The 15,862-nt window shown below is 41.4% G+C and overlaps 1 protein-coding gene across 9 annotated transcripts in view; it reads right to left on the bottom strand.

Moving 5' to 3' along the window:
• ERG (ETS transcription factor ERG) overlaps positions 1–15,862 on the bottom strand; it is a 256,549-nt gene that overhangs the window by 103,801 nt on the left and 136,886 nt on the right. Inside the window, exon 1 of one of the 9 annotated variants that reach the window (XM_001494781.6) lies at positions 4,277–4,468. The exons of 5 other annotated variants lie outside the window; for them this stretch is intronic. In XM_001494781.6, the coding sequence (XP_001494831.1) occupies positions 4,277–4,294 (18 nt within the window). In that variant the 5' untranslated portion in view covers positions 4,295–4,468. Of the gene's footprint in view, positions 1–3,714; positions 4,224–4,276; positions 4,469–15,862 lie in introns of those variants that run through there. 3 more of the 9 variants (XM_070252480.1, XM_070252481.1, XM_023630158.2) reach the window with 3 other exon arrangements.

The raw sequence follows: 15,862 nt of genomic DNA on the forward strand, positions 1-15,862 counted from the left end.
TGCACCATCTACAAGGATGGCCACGAGAATGCCATTTTCCAGGGGAGGAAACTGAGGTCAGACACGTTAGGTCCCTTGCCTACACTCACTTGAGGAGTAAGGATTCAAATACAGGTGTGTCTGTGGCCGATTACACAAGAAAAGAAATCTCAGGGGCAATCTGACAGCATCCCCGAGGCAGAGGACAGCTGTCCTCCATCCTGTCGGGACAAGAGGCAGCAATGGGTTCCCTGCGGCCTCGGAGGGCTTCCCTAGCCTTGAAGAGAAGATGCTGCCAGAGCAGAGTGTGCTCCCGACACTGGAAAGGCCTGGAGATCTTACACTTCTGAGCAACTCCTGGCTTTCCCATGGCTTCCTCTGCCATGATTCTCTCCTGCATCAGCCATTAATTCAACACATCTGCCAAGCAATTGGCATGCCAAAGCGGAATTTTCTACTTTGACTCTCCACCCCCACAGAGGGAAATCTTACTCTGAAGTTCTAAACAGAAAAGTAATATTTTCCTGAAGGCATCAGCAATGATTGCCTTATTTACTTTATTTTTATATATGCTTTTTTCAAGAGACATTAACAAGCATAGGTATGTGTCCTTTTGTGGATTTTTTTTAAAAAATAAAAGTCAGTTTTGCAAAAAAAGTTTTTTTAAATAAAATAGTCACTTTAAAGGAAGCTTAGATAATTAAGAAATGGTTCAGGTTTTCAGAACTTTCTCTGAGAGCATTGCAGTCCTACCTAAGTGTATTTAATAGGAAAAAATATTCACAAATTCTGTCATTGCCAATTCTCCTTTCCAGGGTCGCTGAGTCAGGGTGCCCAATGGGCAGGAGTGTGCACAAACAGAGAGAGCTAGGGAGAAGGGTGGGGCATTCTAGAAAGCAAACTGTGTCCCAGAGCCACTCACCAATACAAGCAGCAATTCATGTGAAGATAGTGCCCTGTGATTCCACTTTTAGGCAAGGACAGAAGATCAGGGCCCACTCCGGCGATGAGGTATTTACATGGCAGGACAGCAGCATTTTACATCTTATATTCCTCCCACCGTGACAGAGTCACGGAATCCCCCCACAGTAACAGGGAATCAAACAATTCTTATTCCACGTAAGCCAGTGGGTTGATGAAAAATCATACACCTGGAGCTATTAAACTCATTAACCACACCCATCACACTCTATGTTTTTAAATTAATACTTCATGTTTCAATTATCATCAAACTCTCCAACCTCTGTTCAGTCAAGGAAAGGAACTTCTTTCAATAGTTAATTGAAACAGTAACAGTGCGCTCCCTCATCAAGCCTTGTTAGTAAATTTCCAATCCTATCAGATTCTAAGATGCTTTCCACGAAGCTGCTGTCTGCAGCGTGCTCCCTCCTGGTCCTTTCAGGGTCAGATCTCTGTGATAAAGGAAAGTCCCACATCCCCATTTTAAAGACTGAAGAACTTTAAACTCTAGCATCAGGGATTGTAACCTGGGGTTCATGGACCACGGAAGGAGCCTGAGGAGAGAATTGTTATTTCACTAGAATTAGCTTTCCTTGTCAGTCTATGTGTTGCATCTTATGCATTTAAAGGCATTATTCTGAGAATGGACTGTAGGCTTCATTAGACTCCCCAAGTGGCCCATGGCCTAATAAAAGGATCAGGGAAGTCTTGGGGAGGTTGCATTAGAAGTCTTAACTACAGCACAATCAGTTTCCAGGCTCCTTGGAATCTACAAGCAAACACCGTGCTGTTTTGGGGGGAAGAAGTGGAGGGGTGTTAAGCATTGTCGGATGGCACAGAAGCAGGTGGAAGCACCAAAACTGATCTGTGAATTGCATACAGGACGTCACCCTTGATGCTCACATGTTTTTATTAGAACTCTTAATCTGATTTTAAAATCCACGGACACTTGGAGATAAACAGACACTCTCACGTAAGCTCCTAAAATTCCTTTACTTCTTCCAATGGAAACATTCTGTTCCCGATTCCAAAATACCAAGGGAAAATGATGGTGAGAATCACAAAGACAGGATAAAAACATTTAGTTTTTCATAGTGCCTCAGAGTGTCTTATAAATATTAATGCAAAAAAAAAAAGACCCTACTCTGAAGTGTAGTACCAACTTAACAAATTCAAAATCTGATACTTAATCGACTAATTGATTTATTTACTGAAACAACAACAAACAGATTGCGTTTGAGACTGGAAATTGCCTGTATGACAGGCTGTTTCCTAATTCTAACGGACAGCTGTAATTTTCCCTATGCTAATTTGAGCTTTGCACTAACATAATTAAAACTGTAGTCAACAGACTCAGGCCTCCTTCTCCACTCTATAAACAAGTCTATAAAGTCATCTCATTACTTTACCCAGGAAGCCGAACAGAACACGACTCAAAGGAAGTTACCTATAAAGAGGGGCTACTTTGTTTTAACAGAGGATTAAAAAGCATTCACGTGAAGTCATTTTAAAAGTTCACTTGCGATATATACAATATACATATGGGGCAGTGTAATAAAATGTGAAATCAAGCACAGTATCCTAGACGAGTGGAAACTATTTCCCAAAATTTATTCTGAAAGTCACAAAACATTCAAGCTCCAAAAACAGCACCCTATCTTCAGAAATGTATATTCTAAATTAAACAGTATAACACATTTGTATTTTTTGCAAAATGTATTCCACATTCTAAAATGTGACTTGTTATTTCAGTGTCCTACAATACACTGATTTCTTTTTTGAAACATACAGACACACATACATAAATTTGTACTGACGGTATTCAAAATTTACGAAGAATATTTTATTTCATTGCTATGCTAGGCAATAGGGACATAATTAAGGGTGAAAATAAGAATAAAAAGGGTAGCATTTTGAGTTATAAAATCAAATAAATTCTGCTCATATAGCTGAAAGTCAAGCATTTCAAATCCCCAATTTTAAAATTCCTTGTGACGATAGTTATATCTTAAACAATCCTTGAAGCCAAAGAAAGAAAAACCTCTATAAGGTGAAAGTCTTTGAGCCTTGAATTTTTTTTATATATATATTATTGAACATACCTTGAGAAATAAAATAAAATACCTTGGGAAATAAAAACTGAACAGAACTCCTGAAACCTCGTTTACACGGCGGGTGTTCATCAAATCCTCTAATTCAAATACTTCAAATTATATAAACACCAAACCGAGGAGGATTTTTGAAAATGCCTTAGCCCAATTCTGGGCAACTTCCATTTTCATGAGCTTCCAATGAACCAAAACCCTCGATGAGAACACAAGCAAACGCTTCCCACTTACACGCAGCAAAACTAAAGACAAGTGCCCAATAAAACTGATTTTCCTCCTTTCAGTATCTGTTCTTGCTGCTGATTTTTCTCATTTCTACAAATGTCACCAAGGCATGGTGGCCTTGAAAATATTTGAACAGACCACCACTTCACGGACTTTCCTGCGGACTTGCACTAACCATTAAATTGTCTTCACTTCCAGGAGTTAAGCCACATTTAGATTACCACCTATACAGATTTACCTCCATGTTAATCTCGATATGCAATCTACTAGAAACATTTGCAAGAAAAACACATCAGACCACACACCCCAGAGCACAGAGAACCGACAGGCCATTGCTCTCCAACTCCCACAAACCAACCACCACGAGGAAGAAAGCTTACTCACAGCGCACAGAGTAGGTATTTTATTATAGACAAATACATAACCGAACAAATCGAATTACCACCATTTGAGTTATGAGAACGCTCCGTTCTCGGCATGAAGGATCCAAGAATCAAGCCAACATTTGCATGTCCCATGACCAACAGCCGCTGCCGGGTATCTCTTCATTTCCACTGGGACTGGCTCGCATCCCTGAGGCTAAGGAGTCATTCAAGAGCCGCCGAAAGTTCCACATTTACAAGCCCATCTTTTCCTTTGACCCTACCCTCCAACCTCTCCACGTCCATTGCCTTCTAGCAGATACGCATCCAGGCACCGTTAGGGATAGTTAAAGAATATGAAAATTCAGATGCACTCCGAAAAGCCTTTGCAAAAGTCATCCACAGCACTCAACAGTGAATTTAGCAACCCCAATTTTTTTCTGAGTTTGAAGTTTTTAAGCCTTGCGGATGGTTGGAGTAGGAAAAAGGAAATTTACTAGGCAGTGCAAAGGAAATCTTGTTGTCCTCTATTGTGGCAGTGGGGGTGTTGCCCAATCCTAACTTATCTGCCTTGATAAAGGAAACCAAAGAAAAGAGTAACGAACGCAAGATTTTGTCAAATGAAAGGAATCCTTTCCTTACCTTGATAGTGCTGGCCATAATGCAATCAAGTTTATTGATCGTTAATAAATGTTAATAATAATTATTGCTTCTCTCTGACCAGAAAGTAGTTTTGATGAGGTTGTTTAGAGCGGATGAGATTGTGCGAGGTCTGGGAAATGAAGTCAGCCAATGGCAGGAAGAGCTTTCTATTGGTCCTGGCCGCCCAGCCCGAAGAAACAGGATATTTGGGAGTGGAGAGATAAGAGACCCTGAAAACAATGTTGTTTTTCTTGATGATATGCAGCCAGGAGATTTTTTTTTTTTAATTAAAAAAAAAAAGGCATCAATTGCCTGGGACTGCCACAGCAGGTGTGACCCGGTGTGCCGCCGTGTGACACGCTGCACCAAGGCAGGATACAGATGTGGCGGGACTCCGCACGGTTTCACATGGGCTGCAAGAATCTCGGGCGTTGAGGGCACCCGACAGCGGGCACTGGGCCTTCTTGGCCTTCATCTCCCTGGATCTCCCACATAACTGGGACACAAGACTTGAGCCCCCCCGATTGCGGCTCCTTTGTCCCTAAAGGAAACTTTGCAGGTGCAACTGACTTCATGTTAATAGACGACAACGTTTAATAGTAGCCATTTGCTTGCTGATTTTTCACAACCTTCGTTTATTCAACGGCTCGAGTGTTCCAGAACACTTTCATTTTTTCCTTCCAAACACATGTAATTTTTATTGGCTCTGCAATAAACCAGTTGAAAAGGCAAAGACTCTAGAACTACCGTAACCAAGAAAAGTAAAGAGAAAAATAAGCCTTGTCAGATCCTTGTTGTCAAGTATTTATTTAAAATCAAAATAACCAAAATTACTACAAACACTTTAGATGGTCAGTGAGCTGGTCCCACTCTGACAAAAATCAACGTTGCAGAAACAGCCTCTGATAGAACGCTTGGCTACACGGTGATGCCACGTGAAGATCTCATTAAGGGTTTTGAAATCCAACCTGTAAGTTCAGGGCCACACGTCTGTTTTCCACTCAAAGGAAGTACGGCTAATGTAGGCCTGAACATTCCTTAGAGGGTTTCAGGCCTTTAATTACTCATTTTCAGGAAATTACTTGCTCTCTGAAAGAAACAACAGTTTGCTTTGAATCTAGCTACACGAAAGTTGGACCAGTAAAGAGGTGTGGTCTCAACAGGGGACCCGCAGAACACAATAGAAAGAATCCTGAGTCATCTAGCAACTTCTCAACATTCAGTGAATTGATTTCAGTCAGACTCCGGAGTTTTATAAACTGGTCCAAGTGTCTATGTCTTATAGTGTCCCTGTGATTTGCCCCCTCGTGTTAGGACAGAGGAAGGGGGAGAGGAAGAGGAGAAAGATGAGGAGGAGGAAGGGGAGGTGGGAGAGGAGAAGGAAGAGAGGGATGAGGAGAAGAAGAAAAGAAAGTAGGAGGAGAAGGGAGGAAGGAAGGAAAAAAGAGAGAGGAAAAAAAAGAACAGTGAAAGAAAGGGAAAAATACCAGAAATCTTGTTCCATGTAAAACTCAGAACCTGACAGGTTCTCAGCATCTACGTTTTGAGGGGATGTTGAGTTCCGCTCTTTTCATCTCCAAACAATGAATGAGATGGCAGGCTGATTAAAATTTTGTTTCCCCTAAAGTTTCAAAGTACTGAGCTGTTTTATCTGGGCAGCTTCCACTAGGATTCAGGAGCGCTGAGAAAAACACTCCCTTGGCTCCACCAAGATTCCTTGCTTGTTGTTCTCCTGAGAAGCATCAATTTTAAATGTTAGCTGTAGTATTCCAATAAGCAGCCCCCCATTACGGATTTCCCAAAAGAAGCCTTAAATCGGATGACCCCTTTGCTAACAAAATAGCCAAGGAAGAAAGTTCTGCATGGTCCCATCTCAGCGTTGACTCCTGGATTCCAAACCAGCCCCTCACTTGTTCTCTGCAGCACGAAAGCGTCAGCATCCTTAGGGAGAGAGAATTTTTCATTGAGGGTCTGCCCTTAACTCCTTGGTTCTTGCCTAATTCAAATCAAACAGTAAACAGTGAAAGTTTTTAACTCTCTATTTGGAAATAATTTCAAACTTACCGAAAAGTTACAAGATAATACAAAGAACTCCTAATATCCTTCATCCAGTTACTCCAACTGTTGGTAATTTCCATCATTTCCCTTGCTTTCTCTCTCTCTCTCTCCAATCTCTGTCTTTCTCTCTCTTATTTATGTATGATGCATATATATGTATATACATATCTATCCTTTATTCTTTAATTAATAAAATATTATTGTATTAGAGACTAATTTCTTTCTTGGATACTTACAAACAGAACACATGATGCTATTATTTGATCTATTTCCTGAAGAGTCTACCCATAAGTTTCATTGTGTCTAATTTTGAAAATGCCTACAAATATAAAAGGTGATCCAATAAAAAGCTAATTTTGAGATAATGAGTTATAAACCCTATTACAAAACTTTAAAAATGCAAATCTTCCTCATTTCTAATGACAAAATGTTTGATTGACTCCTATTACCTTCAAAGAGAACAGTCCCTGACGTCCAGAATGGGACAACAGCTTCGAAGCCTGGGATCCCCTGTATATTTAATGCAAAGTTCTCTTTTTTAAACATTGATTGGCTATTGATAGCATATGTATTATTCAGAACATAGCCCAGAAACCACTTCCCAAACCTTACTCCAGGGGGAAATCCTCTGAAGATACAGAAATCACTTCATCCTCCCCTACCCCCACCCCAAGTGTCTGCTAGTCAACGGCCTCAGCGCCAGACCACTCAGCAGCCTAAAGACTGGGCTCCATTCCAACTAGCTACCACCCATCCTTGGGGGAAGACCCCCTTCAGATCACCGGGCAGACCCATTTTGGGGGCAATCACAGATGGCCTTGACCTGGGGGGCCATCCTTCCATGAATCCGTCAGGACAGGTTTGTTTTCCACCCTCCTTGGGACATAGGAAGCACCACGCAGGACCAGTATGGCCCTCCCAGCATCTCTGTGAATAAACTGCACAATTCCATTTTGTATTTACCCATCATGGGCTCACTACCCAGGAATTTGCCAAGCCCTTTGTAAGCCCTTTCATATCCTACTCCAAATCAAAAAGGGAAATAAAGTAAAATAAACCATACGTTTACTGTAACTATAAAAGGAACGTTGTCCTTTATTTGTTCTAAAACCATGTCTTCCTATTTTCCGAAGCGTCCACAAGTTCTCATCCTTGTTTTCTTACTAACTTCTCTATGTGGGATCTACAGAGGAAGGGCAAGCATCGAGAACACGTTAGGTGAGGGCAATATAGTGATAAAAATGACCTGTGAGCACAGAAGAGATAATGGGCCGTAATCCTAACTGGAGACACAACAGAAGATTCACGCATGCTTGCCTTATTAAATACTCATTCAGTGAAATGCTTACCATCGCTGAAAATATTGCAGGAAAATGATGCAGTGGATAAATACTTAGTGATACAGAAAACTGTTATGGTAAGATGCTTGGTAAGTTAAAAATCAGGTTACATAGGAGAATTATAGTACAGACCCATTTTGTTAAAAATCAAAATGTAAAGTAGCAATATCAGTAGGGAGTATACTACAAGAATAACGACAGAGAATCTTTTCTTTTGTGTTTGTCCCTGCTTCTCCTTTGGGTCATCTATTTTTTCAAAACATTTACAATAAATATAAATTACATTCTAAGTAAAAATTATATAAGTAACATCTAATGTGCTATGTTTTTTTAAATATCTGTACAACCTACAGCACACAATACCTCTAGTTGTCAAATTCTATGTGTGTGCAAACAAAAATGTATGTTCCTTTTTAAACATCTACAACAAGAATGAAGCAGCTCTTTTTTGACGCGTTTTAGTAAGGAAAACCAGGAGACACTCATGTGTTTTGCAATGGTCACCTATATACAGCAGTCACCCATTCAGTCAATATTAATGACTGGTCGCCACTGGGAAACAAGATGACAGGGCTCTGACCAGTCACGGGGCGTCCGAGCATTCAGGAAGTCTGCGTCCGTCAACTCAAATTCCACACCCGTAAAACGGCAGAGCCTGGGACCGACCCATGGAATGCAGACTTTTTAAGGGCCAAACAATAGGACAAAAGTGCTGTATATTGTCCCCAAGATGACACATAAATCTTAAAATGTATAAAGTTTGGATTATTCATGAGAACCCTGCACGAAGCATGTCCCAAAGGTCTTTGCCAGAGACATGCCTGAGATTGTAGATAAGGATCGAGCATCTGGAGCTGCCCCACAATGGAAAACTACCTCACCCATGGAACTTCTCCATCTATGTCAGTCGGAGGATTCGCCTGACAACATATGCGGCATAAGGCACTCCCAGCCCCAAGTCACCCATTCTACACTGGTTAAGGACCCTTTTTCTATGCAAAGCATTCTTCACGACTACAGTTCCACTCCATTGGGTAAGTGTGTGTGGTTTCTTCCAGCAGCACATTAAGAAATAATCCAATTACAATTTAAATAACTATTGTTTCAACACTTTCTCTAAGTGGTTAATATAGCCTTCAGCATCTTGGTTGATTGGAACTAATCTAAACAGAGGAAATTGTTATCACACACTAAATTCTCCACTTCTCAACACCACGGTGCAATTTCCTTAATTTTGAAGCACGTGTCAGTTCAGTTCCATAGGCTCAAATGGGGCAATGATTTCAGCGAACCCAATTTCATAAGCATCGCATATATTCTCAAATTTTGCCAACTTTGCTCTTACACAACTCTATATGCCTCTAAAACTGCAGGAGTATTAAAATCAGTACCAGAGACCCTAAATATGTCAATGTATTACTTGTGGCTAAAAAAAAGCAAACCCTAAGAGCAGAGTAATTATTTTTGGCATGATAATTTAAAGAAAGTTTTAAATTCCCTGTTTCAATGATGATGTTTCTACACACAATTTGTGAACCAGGAAGTGCATTTCAACATCTTTATCCATATAACTGGACATATATGAGCGAAAATATCGTAGTCATCAAACTGCCACTTGTCACCACAGGGCAGTCTGGCACCCATGTCACATCATCGGAGGGCACACAAAGGCATGTGGCCATCCCACTCCTCTGCCCACCTACTCAGAGCTGGAGTACAGTGTCCCAGTTACTGTCCTCCAACATCACCCTTGGCCACCCTGAGATGTTATCTGGGACTGTTGAAATTAACTTAGATTCTGATCACTAGTCAGACTTTTAATATTTTTTGTAAAACGTGTAGGTCTCTTATAAGATACTGAATATCAGCATTTATTTTTGTCTTGACCTGTAGTTATTTTATAAAGCATTTCTTAACATATATACTACTTCTTAAAGAAAGATAATAAATTGCACTGCAATGCCGCCCAATTAATGGAACTTTGCAGAGAGGCCTGCTTTAAACAATTGTCCCCGTGCTTTATATAGGCTGCTCTTAGCCTTAGATTGAAGTGGCCTTTTCTCTACGTCACTCAATGTGTTTACATATTTGCTAATTTACTTATACCACACATAGAATGGGAAATGAAGCCAAGGAACAAAATGTTTGCTATAAACAACGCTTTTGCATTTGCATGAGTGTAATGAGGGACCCTGCAGACTTAACCGAGTGGTAAGCCACACCTGAAGGCAGGTGTGTGAAACAGAGTGTGTCTGTCTCACTGTGGCAACTGCTACACTGTATCCTGTCTACACTGCAGCTCTGGCAAAGTGATGAAGAGGATCTTTCCCTCTTAGGGGTTCAGAGCACAATTCAAATCAAGGCAGGCCAGTTCTTTTCCAGTCCATCCTTACAAAAATTTGGTTAATTCTGTTTAAATGCACTGAATTGAATCAAAACTATATGATGTAAACGATCAAAAACTATGTTGTAGATTGATTGACAGTTTTAATCTGATCCCAATACAAATCTCAGCACGTATTTTGGGAAAAACTGCAATATTCAGGGACAAGTGGAAATGTTCTTTCGGAATGTATGGTCAATGAGAGGCCAGAAGACAAGCTGCGGTTTGCCTGGTGGATGCTATTTTATCCTTTATTTACAGCTACAAAAATAATCCAGCCTCAAGAATTTTAGGAAGCAACCACCTATTGGCCAAAGAACTACACTGCTTTGTTTATTTGCTAGCTAGAAACCAGAAAGAAACCTGGCAGGGAATTTCCCTTCGAACTGCTTGAACCGTGGTCACTAGAGGGCGCTAAACGTCCCTCTAAAAGGCCATTAGATCCCATATGCTTACGACATTCCTGACTTGACATTTCTTGAAGTGATACTATTATCCTACAAAGTTGTCTCATTTTTATCCATTAAAATTAAAGTCCAACACTCATAACGTAGAAAAAAGGTTTTGAAAAATTTACATTGTTCATTATGATGAAAGAGAAGGAAATACACGTGGATAAGGAGCAAAGACAAATGACACAGATCTGCACAGAAGACTAAAGGCATCATTTTTCTGGGTGAGAATTGACCACAGACACTGTATAATTGTTGTACACCATTATGAATAATTTCAAACCCTGAAAAAGATTTAATGTCACAATAATTCCACGGGTCCCATACATTCCCAGTGCAAGTTCCATCAAATTAACAGGTAAATTTTGAGTGTATTTGTTTTCTGTGTAGACAATACTGGTTTCAGTGCTAGCGCCTTGCCTAAACTCAGCTATGAGTGGATCCTTTCCAGAGATGAGAATTGCTAGAAGGATATGGATTAGACTATAAGATGTGAAAGATACCTTGTAGTACCTTCCTTTATTTAAAACAAAAAAAGAGTGTAGCATTTTGGGATATGCTTACAGTACGTCATTTATAAAAATGATACACAATGTTAAGAGATATATAAATATATATGAAATAAAATAAGCTTTAAAACTAAATAAAAAGGTTTTCTTGAAAACAATCCCATTATGTAATTATACTGACTTCTAGGCCATCAAAATGCTAAACACTTAAGCAAACGGCAGAGTCTTAGAAATGTTAGCAAAAAATTAACTGATTTTGCAATTTTCCTCTTTTTGTCCTCATTTGTAAAAAGATACCTGTAGTATTTCCTTTTTATCCCCCTCCACCTCGGTTCATATACCAAGGAACACTGAGGTCAACGGGTGATGGTTGTTTGCGCTCATGGCTGTCCGGAGGCGGGGCCGTGTGGGGGTAAGGCTCCCGTCCACGTTTGAAGAGGTACCAGTAACTGCGGTTGACGACGTATTTTCCTCTCGGTCTGCCAGGAGAGCAGAGGTTCATATTCAGTGTGCTCTACAGAAGGATAATTAAGGCAGTGTTTCATCTGTTAGTCTGCGATTTTCAAAGGGAAACAAATTTTACTTTTGCACGTAAACGGCACAGAGGAGATGCGACAAGGCGCTGAAAGCTGTAGCAACAGCGGACTCCGTGCCCAGCTTCACCACGACACCACTCTAGATAAAACACATGGGCAGAAGAGAAAAGCAACTCCAGGCTCAACAGAGCCAGCACCCATAATACTAACTGCCAGTGATAAGTTGGCTTAGGGGGAAACTGAGGAATGTGAGTACAGAGCTCACTTCTACGTCAGCAAGTGAGGTTGACACAAAGGCGCTGGAGGTGGGACCCGGGTGGCACACTCAGAGAGCAGAGCCCAGCGCAGCCCCCTGATCACAGGGCCTTGGCTCAGGGTGGCAAGGCCTATGCCTGGCTTCATCCTCACCTGCTCAGGGACCCAAGGAGTCATTTAATTCATGTGCCATTTCTCCATTTGTAAACCAACTGGTAACTTTGCAGGTTTGTTCAAAGGAGGAATTAGCAGGCACTGAGCATCTTGCTCTGTACCAACCTCCCTTTTCCCACAGTCTAAGAGCAGCAAACTCCTGGAGCCCCCAGTGCTCTGTCACAAAGCTGGCACAGTGGCATTGGCACTCAGCAAGCATTCACTGAATGAATAAAGGAAGGAATGAATGAAGCATGCCTGCAGAGCCCAGGAGCACCAGGGAAGGGCAGTCCTGGCTGTGCCAGTGGGCAGCCCAGAAGAGGTCTTCAAGGGCCCACTGTTTGACTTGAACTTGAGGCTCCACCAGGATGGGTGAGGTGCTCTTGACGGTGAGATGTCTTGTGAAAGGCCTGGCCAGGGTTCCACACAGGCCCAGGCCAACAGTGGCTCACCTGAACAGGGGTGGCCAGGGCCAGCTATGGCCAAACCATCACTTTCCTTAAATCAGAACAGAATGTGCCCAGCATCCGTGCCATTCATCTGATTTTCAACTACTAGCTGACCAATTCTTGGGAAGATTTTCACTTAAAATTAAGATGAAAGCTGATACTTAAGTTGTGAGCCACGCAACGCTCCCCCATCAAAAACACACACACACACACAAAATGATGAGGAGGAAGAAGATAGATAGACGATAGATAGATAGATAGGTAGATAGATAGACAGATAGACAGATAGACAGACACAGAGAGAGAGACAGAGAGAGGCTGGCTTTTTGCCCCACCACCATGCCCCTTCCCCCAACAGTGTGCCAACTCCTCTCCAAGTGTCCAGGCTGAATGGCCCAGGTAACTTTAGAGGTGACTTTCTTGAGCACCTCCCCCAGATCAAGGCACTGGGAAGTGAAGAAAGCAAATGGTCTCTAAAAGACCTGCCAACTCTACGTGTTACGGGATTTCCATTTCAATAACTGACCTAACAGCACCTGGCAGTGAATGGATATTCAACAACAACAAAAAACACCGTATGAATGAACAAGTGAATGAAGGCATGAATGAGTACATGCCCTTTATTTTGCCTATACCATGATGTATTTACAGCAGATTTATCTGAATTTCCAAATAGAATAATGGCTCCCATTTGCACACTACCTAGCCCTTGCAATTTTCCAAAATAACTCTGACTACAATGATTTCCAGTTAAACTATTTCAGCAACTGGGTTGGTTTCCCATGCACTTACTAGAACCGATCAGAATGACAGACTCATTGCATTTCTAGACTTTTGCCATATCATCCATGGCGACTGTATTTCCCAACATGGCCCAATAAGATTTCTTGTCACACATGCCCGCCTGTCTTACAAAGTGACATTGACATTGCTGTCATCAAAAAGTGGGATTCATGCTCGCACTCTTCAAAGCTGGGTGGGCCTGTGAGTACAGCATAAGTTCAACTCTGTGACTTCCAAGGCTGCCTGTCAAGATGATAGAGGTCCACCTGGTTTTCTTGGGAACAGCTACTCTTGCATCTCAACCACCATACTGAGAGGAAGCTCAAGCCACATGAAGAGGACATTTGTAAGTAGAGCAGTCATCACTCCCGGTCAACAGCCAGCAACAGGCCCCAGAGGGGTAAGTGAAGCAACCTTCAAGACAGCTTCAGCCCCAACTGCCTAAGACACCCTGAGTGAAAAATGCCTATCTCAGCCAGTCAACCCTGGAACCATGAGGAATAAAAAGCAATAAAATGATGATTGTAATTTTAAGTCGCTAAGTTTTAGAGTGACTTGTTATGCAGTGTAGGTAACTGGAACACCATCAGAAGTTTCCTTATTCAAAAAGAGATTTTTGCAACATTGTTACGGTGGAAAATATTCTTCCTCTGCGATTATTCATCCATTCATCAAATATCTATTGGTGTTGACTATATGCTCAGCGTTGTGTTAGGCACTGAAGACACAGGAAAGCAGAGAAGCAGTCTTCAGCCAAACAAACAAAAAACTTACATACTAGTTGGAGAGAAGAATAAGCCACAATTATAATAGCATTTTGACTCAAGAGAAAGGATATGAGCATCCACATCTCTTCCCTTTCCTCTTCTGCTTTCTTCTCTCTGCTCATTGAATGAGCATATGCCTCAGGGTCACTTGCTCCCACCAGGGTGGAACCCCCACTGCTCCCTCCTGACTTCCCTCCTCAGTCCACACCCAATGCCAGCCGCCTTCCAAGCTTCATATTGTTGGTGCCCCATTCCCATTTTATAGAAACATCTCCACTCATCAACTCCAGATTACTTTCCTAAGGAGACATGGGAAAACTTTAATTTCCCACTCTGTGACTTTGACAGAAATGGAGGCAGTAAATGAGAAGCAGAGGGAGAAGAATCATTACCCTAAGTTACTAAAAAGAAAAGTCCCAGTGTTTAGAAGGTGTTGTTATTATTTTCCCTGAAACATTAGCTCCTAGAAATCAGGGGCTCTGTCCGCAGTGTGGTCTCTAAGGCTTCCAGGGCACTCTGGGGGCTTCCATCGGTCAATTTTGACTATAATGAGAGCCACCTGGAAGACTGCAATGGTGGGCCTGGCCAACCACGGGATGAGAGCTTTACCGTGGTCAAAGGTACAATGCACAGGTACACAGTAGGTCTCTGTTTCCAAGAACCACTGTCCTGTGTGCTCCTTCCCCCAAAAAGAGCATGAGAAAAACAGCAATCCTGAGTGAAATTCTCCCCAAACAGCCATGAGACTTCTTTAAAGAAGGTAAGCATCTCGTTTTTAAACTCACATATTGAATTCTCGTGGATGAGGCATTGCCGTTCGGATCCCCGGGAGCCGGAGCACCCACACCTCACCTCCCAGACTGAGCTAGGATTTGAAATATTTGATCCCATATTACTTAAAGCTGTTCCAAGCTTTTCATCAGGAATGGAAGCCATTAATGTGTCTCACACGCCACTCTCTGTTTTATGGAATTCTTGCACTGGGGAGCTCTTTTTATTGTATTATTTCTTTAACAGCCAGAAAACTGGGAAGTTCACAAAGAAATTTTTCAATTGCCTGAAGTGACCCTTAACCTATGAGGTTTTGCCTAATCTGTAAATTGGAGTTAAAAGTATTTCAGTACCTTTGGAGCGGGGAGCTCTTTGTCTTTAAAAGCGCGGGGAGACCGTTAACAATGGGGCTATACATACCTTGTGCTTCTTTGTTAGTTACTGCAAACCAAAAACACATGTGAAATATCAGCGGCTACCTTGTACTGACCCATGGAAGTGCGCCTAATCCAGATCATTCGTAATAACTCAGAACTGCCACCCTTTAACTATCTAATTTTTTCTCACTTATAAATGCAAAAAGGAATGGACAGTATGCATTCAAATCCATCTCACTCTCAACACGGACAGATTTTCTCCGATAAGAGCCAAGAATAAAAGCTCTCTCCACTGAATTGCACTGCTGTCTTCTGACTCGGTTTTCCTTTGGGTGACCATTGCCTTGAACGAAACAAGACCTGGAAGGAGAGCGATTATCCTGAAAACTGGATATTCCCGTTGCTACCTTTTCCCAAGATTCAGGAAATGCAGAGTTCCTTGAATTATTAGACTGCTTGTAATGTAAGAAAACAGAGGTTTAGGGTGAAAACTCTAGCAACCCAAAATGTTTCCCTAACATAGAAACCACTTTAACTTCCAACCATTTGCCTGAATTTAAAAGTAATGAACATAAGCGAAGCAGAAAAATCAATAGGTACAGGAATGAGTCATAACTTCCCAAATGAAATCAATCATTCTGCAAAAATCTGAATATTCTATCAATATTATGTCTATTTACAAAATTCAAGAGGAACTATCTTAATGTAAAATCAAATATAAAGTTGTTTCAGACATTGAATATTGTTTTTTAC

The sequence above is a fragment of the Equus caballus genome, chromosome 26 (genome assembly GCF_041296265.1).
Source record: "Equus caballus isolate H_3958 breed thoroughbred chromosome 26, TB-T2T, whole genome shotgun sequence".
Classification (NCBI taxonomy): Eukaryota; Metazoa; Chordata; class Mammalia; order Perissodactyla; family Equidae; genus Equus; species Equus caballus.